This window comes from Schistocerca gregaria, chromosome 4, assembly GCF_023897955.1.
Source record: "Schistocerca gregaria isolate iqSchGreg1 chromosome 4, iqSchGreg1.2, whole genome shotgun sequence".
NCBI lineage: Eukaryota > Metazoa > Arthropoda > Insecta > Orthoptera > Acrididae > Schistocerca > Schistocerca gregaria.
Genome location: NC_064923.1, coordinates 442,634,184 through 442,653,941, shown reverse-complemented (window position 1 = coordinate 442,653,941; position 19,758 = coordinate 442,634,184). Strand labels below are relative to the sequence as shown.

Genomic DNA, 19,758 nt, shown 5'->3' with positions numbered 1-19,758 from the left:
GAACATTATATTCCTACTTCACTGGTACCACACTTCTTAAAATACTTCCAGACTAGGGATGGTGCCACTCTGTAATACAACTGTCTTACGTTTGATGACAACAATGAGGGACTATCATGTAGTCTCACAATGGGGCAAGTCTTGCACAATGCATGTGCATGCCTACCATCTAATAGGCAATCCCACATGGTAATAGGTACATTATTGTCTCAACAGTGGTGAACCAGTTCTTAAGTCATGTGATTCTTGCTCATTTCTGTCAGCACTTTTATTAAAATAGCACTGATTACTTTTCTTGTTTTCTGTAACAACAAAATATTCCACAGTAATTCAAATTTTACAAATAAGAAAATTACTCACTCTTTAAAAAAGATTTAATTAAAAGTAAAAAATTGTAGCACTGCCGATATGGCTAGTTGATATTTTGGTTTTTTACATTTATTAGTAAAAAATATAAACATCTCTTATAATAGAGATCTAACAAATACCAAAAAATATTGGTTATTTAGAACTAAAATACTGGTATGAGTTTTAACTGGTCACTTTCTCCTGTCCCTAGCAAGAGGACTGAATGATTTACTCATCAGATATTGTTTTTACATTTTACCGTATTCCTGTGGCTACAGATGTATTACAATGTAGCTAAAATCTGTATTCCATTTCCTTGTTTTATTTTTCTTATCATATCCCTTAACTCACAGTTTCATTGTCTTATTTCCCTAAATCAAACATTCCTGTTAGAAACATGCACTTAAAGCAGTTAAATTTCTCCATTTTTTCTACTCCATGGCCACTTATTCATAATGGTGTTAACATGGTGGCACTTAACCCAAATATTAATTAATCTGAACTCTTGTAGTCCACATCGGAATGCAAGCTTTCTTGGCAAATTTCGTTGATAAAATCTTTGGCTAAGAGGTAAGTGAAAATGTTACCTTGAAGCAAGATTTTAATACATTTCCTTCTTGTTGTGTTCACCTGAAACTGCAAGTAAGAAACCTGTGAAACCACTGCTGAAAGATTATGCTGTAGCTTTGTTGATTACCCAATAACATTTCATCAGTTCAGACTGGTTTCATTACTGAAATTTGGGTAACAGAATTTTCTGGCTACAGCATTGTACAAAAGTGCTTTTTACTAATTTCAAACATATTTGCTGCATCTTAGGACTTAAAGTGTGAAACTGTTCAATGATGTTCCATCCAGTAGACAGAAATATTAAACCTGGTGGCCTCATTTTTGCTTTCTGAGAGGTGAAGGCTGCTTTCTGCCACAAGGTTTTAACCTCTCTACCTTTCCTGTCCAATTGCAAACACAACTACATGTAACAAGCTCTAAATGTGATGTTCCACAATGTTCAGTTACACAGTTAACAAGTCACCAGCAACATAGACTTACCTTAGGGGGGAAAAAGGACAGGTATACACACACACACACACACACACATACACACACACACACACACACACACACACACACACACACGTACACGTACACACGTGTACTTCCGCCTCGACTGACATCTCTGCCCAACCTCTTTGCATTTACATATGTCTGCCTGTGTGTGTATATGTGTGGATGGATATGTGTGTGTGTGTGTGTGAGTGTATACCTGTCCTGTTTTCCCCCTAAGGTAAGTCTTTCCACTCCCAGGATTGTAATGACTCCTTACCCTCTCCCTTAAAACCTACATCCTTTCATCTTTCCCTCTCCTTCCCTCTTTCCTGACAAAGCAACCTTGGGCTGCGAAAGCTTGAAATTTGTGTGTGTGTTTTTTATTGTTTTTATTGTCTCTATCAACATACCAACGCTTTCGCTCCTTTGTTTTTAGATATACCTCACAGTGATGTTGATGATGGATATCATTCCAAATTGACTGAAAGTTTAATCATCATTTAATATCCATTACACAATGAAATGATAAAAGTCATGGGATACCTCATAATAACATGTCAGACCTCCTTTCGTCCAATGTTGTCCAGCAACGTGGCATGGACTCAACAAGTCCTTGGAAGTCTCCTGCAGAAATATTGAGCCACACTGCCTCTACAGCCAACCACAACTGGGAAAGTGTTGCTGGTGCAGGATTTTGTTCACGAACTGACCTCTTGATTATTCCCCATAAATGTTTGATGGGATTCATCAGGCGATCTGGGTATTTAGCTCATTCACTCAAATTGTCCAGAATTTCTTCAAACCAGTTGCAAATAACTGTGCCCTGGTGACATGGTACATTGTCATCCATAAAAATTCTGTTGTTTGGGGACATGAAATCCATGAATGGCTACAAATGGTCTCCAAGTAGCCAAACATAACCATTTCCAGTCAGTGACCCAGTCCATTCCATGTAAACACAGCCCACATCATTATGGAGCCACTTGCATCTTGCACAGTGCCTTGTTGACGACCTGGGTCCATGGCTTCATGAGATCTTGCCACACTCGAACCTTACTATCAGCTTTTACCGAACGATATTGAGGCTCATTTGATCAGGCCACAGTTTTCCATCATCCAATTGGTATGGTTATGAGCCCAGGAGAGGCACTGCAGGCAATGTCATACTGTAAGAAAAGGCACTCATGTCAGTCATCTGCTACCATAGCCAATTAATGCCATATTTCACATCACTAGCATAACAGATGCATTCATTGCACATCCTACAATGATTTCTGCAGTGTTGCTTGTCTGTTAGATTGACAACTCTACATAAATGCCACTGTCCTTGGTTGTTAAGTGATGGCCATCAGCCACTGCAATTGTCCATGGTGAGAAGTAATGCCTGAAATTTTGTATTCTCGTTGCACTCTTGGCATTGTGGATAATAATGAATTCCCTAATGATTTCCAAAATGGAATGTCCCATGCATTTAACTCCAATTACCATTCTGCATTCAAACTGTGTTAATTCCCATTGTGTGGCCATAATCATGCTGGAAACCTTTTCACATGAATCATATGAGTACAAATGACAGCTCCACAAATGCACTGCCCTTTTATACCTTCCACACATGATACTACTGTCTGTCTGAATATGATGTGAATATTGCTATCCCATGTTCACCCCTGGTAGCTGAGTGGTCAGTGCGACAGAATGTCAATCCTAAGGGCCCGGGTTCGATTCCTGGCTGGGTTGAAGATTTTCTGTCCACAAAGACTGGATGTTGTGTTGTCCTAATCATCATCATTTCATCCCCATCAACACGCAAGTTGGCGAAGTGACGTCAAATCGAAATACTTGCACCTGGTGAATCATCTACCTAATGGGAGGCCATAGTCACATGATATGTACATTTATTTATTGCTATCCCATGATTTTCGTCATTTCAGTGTGTAATGGACATCGCTATAAAAATAAATGTCAGACTGGTGACACTTTCCATTTCTGTCAGTATACTAGTATGTTAATGCTTAACTGAATTATATACATCATACTTAGAATACTTCCATAAAATACACAATAGGCTTCTGGAAATAGGGATCAGACTATCTACACTGACTGACATTTGAATTATGTTTTTAACTGGAACATCTAAGATTACATGGCCCTCAATCATAAAGAACAATATAATCAATCAATTATTGACAAAATTATTTAACTGAGTATATAAAAAATCTACTCACCAAGCTGTGGCAGAACACACACATAAAAGATGGTTGTAAATGGCAAGCTTTCAGAGTCAGTGGCTCCTTCTTCAGACAGAAAGAAGAAGGGTGAAGGAAAAGGACTGGAGAGATCTAGGAACAGGGGTAGATATTGGGAAAGTCACACAGAACTGCGGGTCAGGGGAGACTTACCATACAGGATGAGTAGGAAAGACAGACTGTAGGGAACTGCATCAGACGAGATTTGAAAATCTGAGAGCTTAAAAAGGTGAAAGACAGGGTAATATGGAGACAGAAATTACTGCTTAAACATCATTCATGAGTTAATAAGAGTGAAAAGCTAAGTGCATTGTATGCAACAGAGGTGGGAGGGCAGGGGGCGGTGAAAATTAGACGAGAAAGACAATGAAAGATCTAGAAAACTGAAACAGAGTGAAGCAAAGAGTAATTACAGTGAAGAAATGCTGAGATGGAAGAAATTAACATAAAATAAGGCCAGGTGGGTGGCGAGACCCAAGAACATGTTGTAGTTCTAGCTCCAACCTGTAGAGTTCTAAGAAAGGTGGGTGGTGAGACCCAAGAACATGTTGTAGTTCTAGCTCCAACCTGTAGAGTTCTAAGAAACTGGTTTCTGGGGGAAAAATCCAGATGGTGCAAGTGGTGAAACAGCCACTGAGGTCACGAATGTGATGCTGTAGAGCATGCTCAGCAACAGGAGATTATGAGTTGCCAGCATACACCCTCTGCCTATGCCCATTCATTCTTATTGATAATTTGGTGGTGGTCGTGCCAACGTAAGAGGTCGAAAATTGTTTACATAACAGCTGGTATATGACATGTGTTGTTTCACTGGTGGCTCTCCCTTTGATAGTATATATTTTGCCAGCTACAGGGCTGTCATAGGAGGGTGCACAGGGCAAGTCTTGCAGAGGGGCTAGTCGCAGGGGTAGGGGCTGTATGGTAGGAAAATGGGTGCAAAAAGAGCATAGCGTCTGACAAAAATATTGCAGAGATTGGCAGGGTGATGGAAAGCTATTCTAGGTGTAGTGGGCAAAATTTCAGACAGATTGCATCTCATTTCAGGGCATGATTTTAGGAAGTCATGGCCCTGTCAAAGTAGCTGTTTAACACATTTCAGACCAAGATAATACTGAGTCACCAATGGTGTGCTCCAAAGCTGTTTTTTGGGGGGTTCAGCAATACCAGGATTGGATGTGATGGCCTGGGAAAATCTGCTTTTTAACTATGCTGGTAAGGTAATTACGCGCAATGAAGGCTGAGGTGAGAATGGTGGTGTATTGGTGTAAAGAGTCTGCATCCAAACAAATACACTTGCCTCAGATGCCAAGGCTGTGTGGGAAGGAATGTTTGACATAGAAAGGATACCACTATCAAAATGTAAATACTGTTGTTTGTTAGTTGGTTTAATGTGGACGGAAGTGTGTAGCTGGCCTTTGGTGAGGATGAGATCAACATCAACAAAATTGGCATGGGATTTGGAACTGAAGTATGTTAAACTTAACTGGGAGAAGGTATTCAGAGATTCAATGAATTTTAGCAGGCCAGCTTGACTATGAGTCTGTATTGTAAAGATGTCATCAATGTACCTAAACCAAACCAGGGGCTGAAGACTTATGGCTCTCAGGAAAGCCCCAGCAAAGTGACCCATGAAAAGTTTTGCATAGGAAGGAGTCATCCTGCTCCCATGGCCGTACCCCTGATCTGTTTGTACATCTGTCCCTGAAATGTGAAGTAGTTTTTGGTAAGCATAAAGTTGATTAATTTCAATACGAAGGATGTCACAGGTTTGGAATCAGGTGGTTGCTGACTGAGCAAATGCTCAGCAACAGACAGACCATGTACTTGGGGGATGTTGATATAGAGAGAGGTGGCATCAATAGTGACAAGCAAGGTGAGTGGTTGGAGTGGGGTGGGCACAGATTTCAATTGATCTAGGAGGTGAGTCTTTGCACTATGGGTTGCAAATGATGATCAACTAAGGCAGATATACATTCAGTGGGTGCTCTGAAGCAAGCAACTATAGGATGGACAGGATGATAGGGTTTGTGGATCGTAGGAAGAAGGGGTAGGATGAGATGTTCTGTCGATTGTGGTGTTAGACCTTGTGAGGGGCCTGAGGTTTTAAGGAGGGACTGCAGGTCAGTTTGAACCACAGGGATGGGATCTTGATGGCAGATTCTGTATGTACAGGTGTCAGACAGCTGGTATAGACCTTCATTAACATACTCAATTTGGTCAAGTACTACAGTGGTAGATCCTTTGTCTGCTGGGAGGATAATGATGGAGTCATCAGCTTTTAGGGAACGTAGAGCCTGGAGTTCTGGAGAGGACAGGTAAGGGTCATGTTTTAGAGACCTGAGGAAGGATTGTGAAGCAATGCTGGATGTGAGGAATTCTTGGAAGGATTGGAAGGGATAATATTGAGGTAGTGGTGGTGGATCAAGTTGGGATTGTGGAGGCAATTGTTCAAGGCAAGGTTCAATGTCATGTTGTATATGACACATGCCTTACACCAGCTGTTCTGTAGACACTGTTTGGACTTCTACATCGGCATGTCTACCACCAAATTATCAATAAGCATGAATGGGCATAGGCAGAGGGTGTATACTGGCAACTCACAATATCCTGTTGCAGAGCATGCTCTACAACATGACATTCGTGACCTCGGTGCCTGTTTCCACACACTCGCCATCTGGATTCTTTCATCAGACACCAGTTTCTCACAACTCCACAGGTGGGAACTAGCACTACAACATGCCCTTGGTTCTTGCCACTCATCTGGCTTTAATTAATGTTAATTTCTTCCATCTCAGCATTTCTTCACTGTAACTATTCTTTGCTTCATTCTATTTTAGTTCTCTATGTCTGCACTTTCCGGAGGTAAAATAGTCCCCCATTCAGATCTCCAGGCGGGGACTACTCAAGAGGACATTGTCATCAGGAGAAAGAAAACTGGTGTTCTACGAATTAGAGCCTGGAATGGTCCCTTAATTGGGCAGGTAGGTTAGAAAATTTTTAAAAGGGAAATGGATAGATTAAAGTTAGATATAGTGAGAATTAGAGAAGTTCAGTGGCAGGAGGAACAAGACTTTTGGTCAGGTGAATACAGAGTTATAAATACAAAATCAAATAGGGGTAATGCAGGAGTAGGTTTAATAATGAATTTTAAAAAAATAGGAGTGCAGGTAAGCTACTACAAACAGCATAGCAAACACATTATTGTGGTCAAGATAGACACGAACCCAATGCCTACTACAGTAGTACAAGTTTATATGCCAACTAGCTCTGAAGATGATGAAGAAATTAATGAAATGTATGATGAGATAAAAGAAATTATTCAGGTAGTGAAGGGAGACAAAAATTTAATAGTCGTGGGTGACTGGAATTCGAGAGTAGGAAAAGGGAGACAAGGAAACATAGTAGGTGAAAATGGATTGGGGGTAAGAGATGAAAGAGGAAGCTGTCTGGTAGAATTTTGCACAGAGCATAACTTAATCATAGCTAATACTTGGTTCAAGGATCAGAAAAGAAGGTTGTATAGATGAAAGAATCCTGGAGATACTAGAAGCTATCAGATAGATTATACAATGGTAAGTCAGAGATTTAGGAACCAGGTTTTAAACTGTAAGACATTTCCAGGGGCAGATGTGGACTCTGACCACAATCTATTGGTTATGAACTGTAGATTAATCCTGTAGAAATTACAAAAAGGTGGGAATTTAAGGAGATGAGACCTGGATAAACTGACTAAACCAGAGGTTGTACAGAGTTTCAGGGAGAGCATAAGGGAACAATTGACAGGAATGGGGGAAAGAAATACAGTACAAGAAGAATGGGTAGCTTTGAGGAATGAAATATTGAAGGCAGCAGAGGATCAAGAAGGTAAAAAGACGAGGGCTAGTAGAAATCCTTGGGTAACAGAAGAGATAATGAATTTAATTGATGAAAGGAGAAAATACAAAAATGCAGTAAGTGAAGCAGGACAACTCTAAGGATGTAGAGGCACATATCACTAAGGGTAAGATAAATAATGCCTACAGGAAAATTAGAGAGGCTTTTGGCGAAAAGAGAACCACTTGCATGAATATCAATAGCTGAGATGGAAACCGAGTTCTAAGCAAAGAAGGGAAAGCAGAAAGGTGGAAGGAGTACATAGAGGGTCTATACAAGGGTGACGTACTTGAGGACAATATTATGGAAATGGAAGAGCATGTAGATGAAGATGAAATGGGGGATATGATACTGCGTGAAGAGTTTGACAGAGTAATGAAAGCCCTGAGTCGAAACAAGGAACCAGGAGTAGACAACATTCCATTAGAACTATTGATGGCCTTGGGAGAGCCAGTCCTGACAAAACTCTACCATCTGGTGAGCAAGATGTATGAGACAGGCAAAATACCCTCAGACTTCAAGAAGAATATAATAATTCCAATCCCAAAGAAAGCAGGTGTTGACAGATGTGAAAATTACTGAACTATCAGTTTAATATGTCACAGCTACAAAATACTAACGCAAATTCTTTAGAGATGAATGGAAAAACTGGTAGAAGCCGACCTCAGGGAAGATAAGTGAGGCAATACTGACCCTACAACTTATCTTAGAAGAAAGATTAAGGAAAGGCAAACCTACATTTCTAGCATTTGTAGACTTAGAGAAAGCTTTTGACAATGTTGACTAGAATACTCTCTTTCAAATTCTGAAAATGGCAGGGGGTAAAATACAGAGAGCAAAAGGCTATTTACAATTTGTACAGAAACCAGATGGCAGTTATAAGAGTTGAGGGACATGAAAGGGAAGCAGTGGTTGGGAAGGGAGTGAGACAGGTTTGTAGCCTCTCCCCAATGCTATTCAATCTGTACATTGAGCAAGCACTAAGGGAAACAAAAGAAAAGTTCGGAGTAGGTATTAAAATCCATGGAGAAGAAATAAAATCTTTGAGGTTCACTGATGACATTGTAATTCTGTCAGACAGCAAAGGAGTTGGAAGAGCAGTTGAAATAACTGATGATGGTTGAAGTAGAGAGGATATAAAATGTATACTGGCAATGGCAAGCATAGCGTTCCTGAAGAAGAGAAATTTGTTAACATTGAGCATAGGTTTAAGTGTCAGGAAGTCATTTCTGAAATACTTGTATGGAGTGTAGCCATGTATGAAAGTGAAACATGGCGATAAATAGTTTGGACAAGAAGAGAATAGAAGCTTTTGAAATGTGGTGCTACAGAAGAATGCTGAGGATTAGATGGGTTGATCACATAACTAATGAGGAGCTATTGAATAGAATTGGGGAGAAGAGGAGTTTGTGGCACAGCTTGACAAGAAGAAGGGACCGGTTGGTAGGACATGTTCTGAGGCATCAAGGGGTCACAAATTTAGTATTGGAGGGCACCATGGAGGGTAAAAACTGTAGAGGGAGACCAAGAGATGAATACACTAAGCAGATTCAGAAGGATGTAGATTGCAGATTATCAAGATTTAAGTGAGTCTGAACGTGGTGTTATAGACAGTGTGTGAGTGATGGGACACAGCAGTTGGATTTTCTTGTACAACCTTTTCATGAGTGTACCATGAATATCAGAAATCTGTTAAAACATCAAATCTCTGACATTGCTGCAGTGCGAGCCATTCAACAAAACATCATCAGTATACGCTTTCGGAGCCAAAGGCTCACTTGTGTTCCATTCATGACTGCATGATACAAAGCTTTATGCCTCACCTGTGCCTGTCAGCACTGACATTTGACTATTGAGGACTGGAAAAACGTTGCCTGTTTGGATAAGTCTCATTTCCAATTGCATCAAGTGGATGGACGTGTATAGGTGTGGAGACAACCTCATGAATCCATGGACCCTGCATGTCAGCAGGGGACTGTTCAAGCTGATGGAGGCTCTGTAATGGTGTGAGGCATGTGCAGTTGGAGTGATATGTGACCCCTGATATATCTACTGTGGATATGACTCTGACAAGTGACACATCCGTAAGCATCCTGTCTGATCACCTGCGTTGATTCATGTCCATTGTGCATTCTGACGGACTTGGGCAATTCCAGTAGCACAAAGTAACACTCCACACTATCAGAATTGCTACAGAGTGGCTCCAGGAACACTCTTCTGAGTTTAAACACTTCCGCTGGCCACCAGACTCCCCAGACATGAACATTATTGAGCATATCTGGGATTCCTTGCAGCATGGTGTTCAGAAGAGATCTCCACCTCCTCGTACTCCTACAGATTTATGGACAGCCCTGCAGAATTCATGCTGTCAGTTCCCTTCCAGCACTACTTCAGATGTTAGTTGACTCCATGCCAAGTCATGTTACAGCACTTCTGTGGGCTAGTGGGGGCCCTACACAATATTAGGCAGGTGTACCAGTTTCTTTGGCTCTTCAGAGTGTGTGTGTGTGTGTGTGTGTGTGTGTGTGTGTGTGTGTGTGTGTGTGTGTGTAAGTAGATTATATATTTAGTATGAGGAATGAAATAAATGTACAAACCTAAGGAAGTTCCTTACAACCACCAGTTCTACAACTGCATTACATTTTCTTCGTATTTATTGTACAGTCTGAGAGCGTATATGTCTTTAATCTTACAAAAACATAGCCCACAAAATACCGCACACAAGGTAATATACAATTTTTTTCTTACTTTGCTCCAAATTTACTATAGCATTAACGCAAGCTGAATTCCTAGTTTTGGCCTCCAGAAGGTAATAATACATTTTACATTTTGAATATGAAGAATTTTAGTAATATATATTGAAATACTTACTGGTGTTTAACCATTGATAGTAAAGGTATTACAAGTTGTGAGAGTTGTAAATGTTTACATATTTCAGTAGCCATGTTTAACGTTTTAGTAAGTAGTTCTATCTTGTTATAGTGGATCAGTAATAGTAATCCAAAAATCAATATACTGTCATGTGTAAGATGTTTTCTGACTCTGTTTCAGGTGGATCAACAAACCCATTTTTGCAGAATGGTGGAGGTGGATACAGCTATAGAAGTCATATTTTAAATGATGGGCAGAACTCTGTTGATGAAGAAGAAATCATTCGTAGAAATTTTCAGGTATATTTCATTATCAACTTTGGCCTCATAGTCATAGCTGATTGTGATTTTGTAGTTAGCATCTTGTTCCATAAAATCTCAGTTTCTTGGCACATTGTATTTTCCAAATTTTTGTAATAGTTTACTCTTAGTACATTGATAGATGGCTATTCTTGATGTGAGTCTCAGAACTGTAGAAGAATTCCCAAAAAATGTTGTCATCTAATGTTACCCATACAAATGATTTCATTGTCACTATGAGGTAACATCCAGATTGCTTACAAGATTGACAAAATATGTACTACTACCAATCATCATGAAACATTTCCAGCCATATTGTCCTGCCAAAAACCTCACATGATACAAAACAAGTGACAAAAATCAAAAATTTCATTAAAAAAATAGTTATAAATATCACCAACATAGACAAGTGTTACTACAAAATGCTACAAAAATCTTCTTAAATAACATAATGGTCAAAATTCTTTAAATATTGTCTTTTCCCCACTGTATGTTATCATGTCATCCTTTGGTGAAACTGGAAAGAGTGTCACTGAGACTTCTTTAGTTATTGCATAAGTGACACTGCCATTTAAAGTGTTGTAGTATCCAACATATGAATTATACTGACTATATTTCCCTAAGTATGCACTAAAATATTTAGTGTTCAACCATCTTTCACCTCATCTTCTTGTCATTAAGCCATTTTTTTCTACCCTTATGTCCCATTTGTGATTCATGTGCCAACAGAAAAAAATTGCAACACCAGAAGGAGTTGTGAGACATAATCAGGAGTTGACAGAAATGTTTCTACATGTGAAAGATTATGTCTCTTCAGATTTTGCACCAGTCCCATAGGAGTGGTGCTGGTAGTGCCGCTGTGAGACTGCAGATCAGGTTTGCTTTAAATACACACACTAACAGTAGTGAGGGTCCATTACCTTTGAGATGGGTGGTGATGAATCAATGGTTGTCAAGAAAGCCCTTAAGATGACTAAGGTGCCATTATCAACACCTCACTTAGTATGAATGAGGCTGTGTAATAGGGCTTATGACAAGCTGTAAGTCTCTTTGGTGATATTGAAGAAGGACTTGGCATGAATGTAAACACTGCACATGACTGCTGACAGTGGTGGTCATGGGAACGTACAGTCACAAGAGGAATGGACTCTGGATGGCCACGTGGCACTACTGAAAGGGAAGATCACTGTGTTCAACGTGTGGCTCTGCCACATCATACTGTATCTGCAACAACAATTTGAGAAGCAGTTAGCACAACTGTGACACAACGAACAGTTACAAATTGGTTACTTCTAGGACAGTTCGGAACCAGATGCCATGCAGCGTGCATTCCATTGATGCCAAACCACTACCATTTGTAACTTCAATGGTGTCTAGTGAGGGCTCATTGGATGGCAGGTGGAGTTTTGTTGTGTTTTCTAATGAAAATTGGTTCTGTCTTTGTGCCAGTGATGGCCATGCGTTGGTTAAAAGGAGGCCAGTTGAGGACCTGCAACCAGCCTTTCTGCATGCTAGAAACACTGGACCTACACTTGGAGTTAAGATCTGGGGTGCAATATCATATGACAGCAGGAACACTCTCATGGTTATCCCACATACTCTGACTGCAAAATTGTACCTCAGTCTGGCGATTTGACCTGTTGTGTTTCCATTCATGAACAGCGTTCCAGGAGTTGTTTCCCAGCAGGATAATGCTCGCCCACAAACTGATATTGTAACCCAACATGCTCTGCAGACTGTTGACACTCCCTAGCCTCCATGATCACCAGAACTGTCTCCAGTCAAGCATATATGGGATGTCACTGGATGACAATTCCCAAAATTTCATTACTCTACATTAATTATTTTTTGGTGTTGTGACTTATTTTGTGATTGTATTTCTTCAGCTGGCCAGTTACCAGCTTAAGAAGACCAAAAACACGTTCACCAGCTGTGAAGATAAATTTCTGTTGCAAAAAAATCATCCAAATTCAACAATAGTAATGGACCATGTGGGTACAAGTCAGTTGTGATAGATAAAGCTCCAAAAATGCAGTGAAGGAAAGCAGCTATTTTTATCTGAGTACAAAGAAATGTTCGAATGATAAAGTTGTGTAAGGTGAAGTTAATGGAATTTGTAGTATCGTACATGTTAAAAACTCCACGCTTACCAGGTTGTCAAAATGGCTAACACTAAAGAGCAGAGTTTAATCAGGCCTCCTGCATATGCTGCTCATTTAAATGTGACTGAGAATATATAGGCCTAGATGAAAAGTAATGTGGCAAAAAACAACAAAAAATTTACTCTCAGTGAGATCGAATTGCTGACAAAAGAAGTCATTGCAAATGTTACATCCAAAGCGACATGGATTGATGGACTGTGTCGAGTTTTGTGTAATACATTACTTCTCTTGTTGCTGTGTTTACTTAAACACAACAGACTTTACAGGTATACAACTCATTAATGTTCTAATGCAATTGAAATTGTGGCAGAATCTTAAAACAGCATATTATTAAACTAGCAACTGAGAGTGAGACTAATCAATAGTTATGAAAAAACCCATTCTCAGTATAAAAATAAATGTGCAGCATCTTCACTTCTGTTGTTGAAAACCATGGCAATTATCATTTTAGAGGCTATTGATGGTCCTTAAAAATTACAATATTTCATGTAAAAAAATCTGTAGTTGCTTGAATATCGCGGTAGGTACAGAAGTTTCTCATATTAATCATATGGCAAAATGCTCTTCAATTTGCATGCTATCATTTGCCAAAATCTTGTTTTGCTAACTCATACGGTTTATGAGACATGAGCAATTGATGAATATTTCATTCTGGCTTTTTCACTGGTGAGTGTGTTCATGATGGTGCCCTTCGCAAACATTCAATTTTTCTGACACTGGAGACATACAGTTATATCCTTTGAGGTTTAAAGAATAATTTAATATGTTATCTAAATTTCATATTCAGTAACATATGACCTAACACATGCCAAATACAAATTCACAGCAACCCCTGTTTTCCACTCCAACTTTAAGAATTTCTTCCAGTAGTTTAACTAATACAGAAATATCACAATAACTATGACCATAACGAAATTGTAGGTACTTCATCATGAATCTGACCAATGAAGGTATAAGATGTGTAAGACTCAGAGTTTATTACCTTATAGTTTCTTTAAAATTGATTGAGAAAGACTGCAGATTGGCAAGCTTGCATGGCTTAGAAGTTGCGCGACAAGGAGGCATGGTGTTAGTGTCACCTGCTGACGCATTCAGCACATACTGGCAGCTGTGCTTCCATCCACTTGCTCCATACTAAACTCTCAAAAGTCGCAACTAATTTTAAACAGACTATAATAATGAAAAAGGATAGTGCTATACTGTTCATTCATGCACTCACTATACACACATTGATTCATAACACTACACACACACACGTTGATGTGAGGACTATTTTGTGCTCTGGAAATTCTCAGTTGCTGGCATGGAAAACTGAATCATCATCCCTCTATAATACGTGGGATGTTGAACTCAGGAAGAGAATAAGATGTTAATATTGAACATTGCATAAATTTGGGAGTTGATTTTTTCCAGGAGAGGAAAAAAGAAGGAAATATATAGTGCGAAAATATCATGTGGAATGTTAGATGTATTTTATTATTATTGTTGTTTATTTGTGTTACTTTTTTTACCAAACCCCTACTCTGTGTTGTCTAAGTAAGCATTCAATATGTAGAATGTATTACTTAATGGTTAATTTTTAATTGCCTTTTTAAGTAAGTTGTTTTAGCAATTTGTTTAATATGTTTGGTAATTTATTGTACATTTTTATTCCTTTGTAGAAAATGTGGTTTTGAGTTTTATGTTAATTCTTTCATGGTAAATGTAAGTTCACTCTAGGTCTTGTTCTGAGATCATGGGCAGAACTGTTTGAGTAGTAATCATCAATGTCAGTTTTGTTTATTCAACTGATTGGTAAATGTTTTCAAATAGTGCAGTTCAGATCCCCAGTGTTGTGAACACATCCTTACAATGAGCTAGGCTGTTATTTCTAGTTGGTATTCTTATGGATCTTTGTTAGATATTTTAAGTATAATCATGGTAAAGCTTTGTCAAAGAACACACTATTTAATGAAAAGCAGTATGTGTATGTGCACTGCTATTATTACACACTCACACATACACACAAACACACACACACACACACACACACACACACACACACACACACACACACACACACACACACACACATGCACATGCACATGCACATAACAACCACAAAGTAACAATAATGACAAGAAGTAAAGAGTAAATTGTCGACGTCAGTTTACATATCTTAACATGTCCCCTTAAATTGACATCGACACAGAATATGAAGTTCCAATGTCGAGCTACTCTTTCACTTATTTCACAAGGCCACATTGTCTTATGCAACTTTCATGTCTTGCATTACTTATGGTTTTATAAAAGCTTCAGTTAACATGTCTTCAGAAGGCTGATGTTCAATATTAATAACACCTGACTCAAAACAATATTACTAAAAGAATAGAATGCTACTCACCGTAAAGATGAGATGCAAACAGGCATGCCGAAAATACTACACATGAGCTTTCAGCCAAAGACACTCTTCAGAAAAGTAAACATACACACATTCACACAACCTGGCACACCTCATTCATACATGACCAGTATCTCTGGGCACTTAAGCCAGAGTAGCTATCTACCGTTTTCATAATATTGTTTGATAACATCTGACTCAACATCCCTTCTTATAAAGTACTATTTTGGATCTATATGCTTGGATCTGGAATTTGTCACTACATTATTGGCTATCTAAAGGGCTCCTTTATTATCACAACATACTTTAAGTGACTTTATTATGAGAAGGAAAGTTGCTACCTACCATACACTCCTGAGATGCTGAGTCATAGATAGGCACAACAAAAGGACTCTCACAATTTTATATCTTTCAGCCGTTAAAGCCTTCATCAACAATAGATACACACACACACACACACACACACACACACACACACATACACACACACACACACACACACACACACACACACACACACACACACACACACACACACGTGCTCCCGCGCGCGAAAATGCAACTCATACTCACAATTGCAGTCTCAGGCAACTGCTGTCAGAAATCTGCTTAGGTCATTGTTGGAATATTTCTTTCTATTTTGAGACCACAGCTTCTTGACACTTCTGCCTGTCTTCTTTGCCAACACAGTTGTGAAGTTTTTAAGTATGTGTGTGACAGTTTTTCTAAAAATAAATAAATAAATAAATAAATAAATGAACTTGCACCTGAAAAAATCATCAATATGTGTGTGAAAATAGCAATTTATGCCAATAGATGCTGTCTCCATAGGTCTACACAAATCAGAATGTGCTAAGTCCAGAATGCTTTTAGAATATGTTTTGCTAGTTTTGCATGGAAGAGGTGACTGTTTTCCCATGATACACAACTCATAGATAATTTTGAGCACAATAACATTACATAAGCCTGTTGAAACCTTTGCCAATTTCAGCATGTACTAGACTGTGACGCCATAGAAATCCAGTACTTCATGTGCAGTATCATTATTTCAGTTAATTTGTGTTAAAACAATAGATGTCATTCTCAGGTGATGTTTTGGAGATTAGTTCACCTTCTGCATCATAGATGAATACACTTTTGTTTGTTGTGTGTCACTTTATACTCTTTACTTCCAATTTTATTAACTGACTACAAATTCACAACTGGGTTTGGAATGTGAGTGACATCAGACACTGCTTCCCCTGTTTCATCACCAGTATAGAAGACCAGCTAAACACACCATAAGTATTTGGTACTATGCTATCACCTCCACACCGATCACTAAGTGTGGTATTATGAAGCTTTCCTTCATTGTTAGTGATATAAATCAAGGCAGAAGATTCCAAATACCATCCCTCCATTTCATGAGACTGGGTAGAATCAGCTGCAAGAAAGGCTTTCTTGTGTTCTGACTGTTTTCTGGGTACATTTCCTTTATTGTTTTTTCTTGTTAAGCTTCCTCCTTTTTCACCATTGCTAGAACAATATTTACCAGTACATTTGGATTTGTAGCATTACCAGTGATGATACAGTTAACAGGACCCACAGGACTTGCAGTTTCCTCAAAAAAAATGATGTGGTACTGGTTGATATGCATGCAGATTTTCCATTGTCCATTTTCTACAATTCTGCATATGCACATTTCCTTGGAGAAGGAAGTGGGCTCCATTTATCCACAGAATCTTCCATGGCCATTCATCATCCACTTCCATGCAAACAAGAAATTCCAGACCGAAAGTTTGCCTTACTGGCAGGTCAGCAGCAAGCAACAATTGAACATAGGTGATTTTGTATGGATAGCAATGCAGGATGTTTCATAGGATTTTATGCACTATGCTCACAGGTATGTCCAATGTACAGGCAATTTCCCATGTACTGCATGTTTGCACACCACTGTTGGATCCGTCCTGCAATGCTGTGGCCACGTCTTCAACAGACATCGGATAAACTGCTTTCCTACCCTCTGCCAAAGTGCATTTCAAAAAAATCTGTCATTTCTTATTTTGCTTCATTTCCTCCAAACCCATAGAAGACATTGGACCAATGCCTTTCTTCGTACCCTTGAATGTTCAGAACTTCTGAAGAGCTACTGGTGCGGTCACCATTCTTGTAAAAGAGCTTCACCAGCCGTGTGTGATGCTCCACGGAAACAGTCATGTTCAGTATCTCAGATGCAAGGTGAGGAACACCATGTGCTGTACATCTGTTGGTGTCGATATTCTGATGCTTACAGTGTGATCTATTGGTCAAATTTTTGTTAATTTTTTTGCTTTTGTTCCATGACAGTTCCCTCTGCATCAAAAATGTGCTTTTCAAATTTGATGTCACTCTGAGAGTGATTCTCTTTCTAAATAATTTTGAAACTGGAACTTTAATTATGGACACCCTGTATTATGCGCATTCTACCTTTCCATTTATATCTTCAGCTTTGATGTCTTGAAGTAGCTTTACTTTAATAGAAACTCTGCTGATACATGTGCCACTGTTTACAAGTTCTGTAATCACAGGTTGATAATGATCTGGTGATCCAGCATGGAGCAAAGTTCCTATCCACTCACTGTGACTTCATTTCATTTAACTTAAATACAGTTATTATGATTCAATCACAACAGTTATCTACTGGTCTGCAGTTATCTAATTTGCTTCTGATTAATAATCTAAGCAAGCCCACTTTATGTGTAAGCCCAGAGTCTTCAAATACTTCTCCCAGTGTCATCCTAGCTTCTGCTGCCATTTGTGTCCCTTATATGGGAATAATTTGAGTACAATCTGTGAATGTGATTTTCTGTCTCTTTTCTTCCAAGAATTGCCTAGTTTCATCACATACAAAGAAGAGGTCTTTGTAACATCCCCCAGTTTGCCATTGACTAAATATACCTTCGTAGCAAGATTCCATGTCAAATCATTTTCTCATATAATCAACTTTTCAACTGCTGGGAGTCTAGATGAGGCCTGAACATATATTATAAATGACAGTCAGCATATGCAAATGATCAGTTGATCTAAATAAATTTGAAGATTGTTGCTGCAGAATTTTTGTTGTCACATTATTATATTGTCACATTTTAGTATATTATACAGTATTTTGAATTTTCACATTAACAAAGCCTAAATTACACTGTTCACCCAAAATACAGAAATACGTCAGATTACAACAGAGACATGCTTACTACTAATCCACTCTGTGGTAATAACCATATTCCAAAGGGTTCACAATTTCTCTTGACAAATGAATCACTATTAATTTTGATTATTATTTTATAAATGGATCCAGAAGTAAATGTAGTAAACAGTATTAGATTGTATAATTAATAATAGTGTACCAAATAATTAATAATTTCACATGTTTCTAAAAATATATATAATAATAATTTTAGCTGTACTTATCGATTGTAATATTGAAAATAAAGTAATTCCTTTTCATAAATTTTAGCTTGAAATGTACCATACTGTGTATAAAATTATATGAAAGCTTTCAGAGAAACAGCTGAGATAATATTTATCCGTCCAAAATTAAAAAAATAATACTGCTGTTGACAACAAACATTGAGGAAAAGTAATGCTAGAGGAGGATGTCCCATTACGACTTCTATTTTTCTAACATTTATAAAAAGTAGCTTTCACACCTAATTCTGGGCCCATAATCTTCCACAGGCCATTTTAAGTGTAATTAAGGTGAAAGCTTTGTGAAATAATGTTTTATTTAATGAAAATAAGTATGTGCACTACTATGTCCACACATACATAAGCATATAACAATCACAGAGTAATAATAACAACATAGAGTAAAGAGTAAGCTATCAATATCCATTTACAAATCATAATACCCTTTTTTGTAATTTCAAAATTGTGTTATTGTTCTGTGCTTTTGTTCCCTAGAAAAGAGTGAAATAGCAAAGAACTGAATATAGAGATGAATAGTATCTAAATAAAAGATCTTGGAGGTTACACACTGGTGACAAGACTCTAACATCCAAACCTCCAGGTGTCAGACACTCAGATCAGTACCAAACATTGTATGTTGACAGAGTATCAACCAAAACACTGAGTTCGTGCTATGTGCTGTTGTCCAGTAGGACATGCGTAAACAGTAACTAAAAGTAACACGAGAATGACAGAGGACAGGAAAAGCGTATATGTGTATATTTGCTGTGTAGCTTTCATGTGGATGAGTTGGTACAGTTCAAGGTCATTTTGCCACAATAGTCATGCATTCAGACCACACTGATGACAATTTTTTTAACTGTTTATGCCTGAAACTGTTATACGGGAGAACATTTACCTGACACGTAAAAGTACTTTTCGGTGTTTGTAGCAATGTTCTTCTGGCAGTCTGTTTTCCTTCATTAGTTGAAAGCAGTAAACCTACAGAATACATTTGCACTGATGGGGTGGTGTTCTGTCAGACATGTGTGACATAACAGACACCACTCATGATGAAGCAGCTAGTGCATTTGTAGTTTCACAGAATAAACATAAACAATCAAATCAAT

At 38.4% G+C, this 19,758-nt stretch overlaps 1 protein-coding gene across 1 annotated transcript in view; it reads left to right on the top strand.

Annotated features, from left to right (window-relative positions):
• Positions 1-19,758, top strand: part of LOC126366017 (major facilitator superfamily domain-containing protein 6) — a 344,070-nt gene that overhangs the window by 309,260 nt on the left and 15,052 nt on the right. Inside the window, exon 12 of the mRNA XM_049970901.1 lies at positions 10,566-10,684. Coding sequence (XP_049826858.1) covers positions 10,566-10,684 — 119 coding nt within the window. The remainder of the gene's footprint in view (positions 1-10,565; positions 10,685-19,758) is intronic.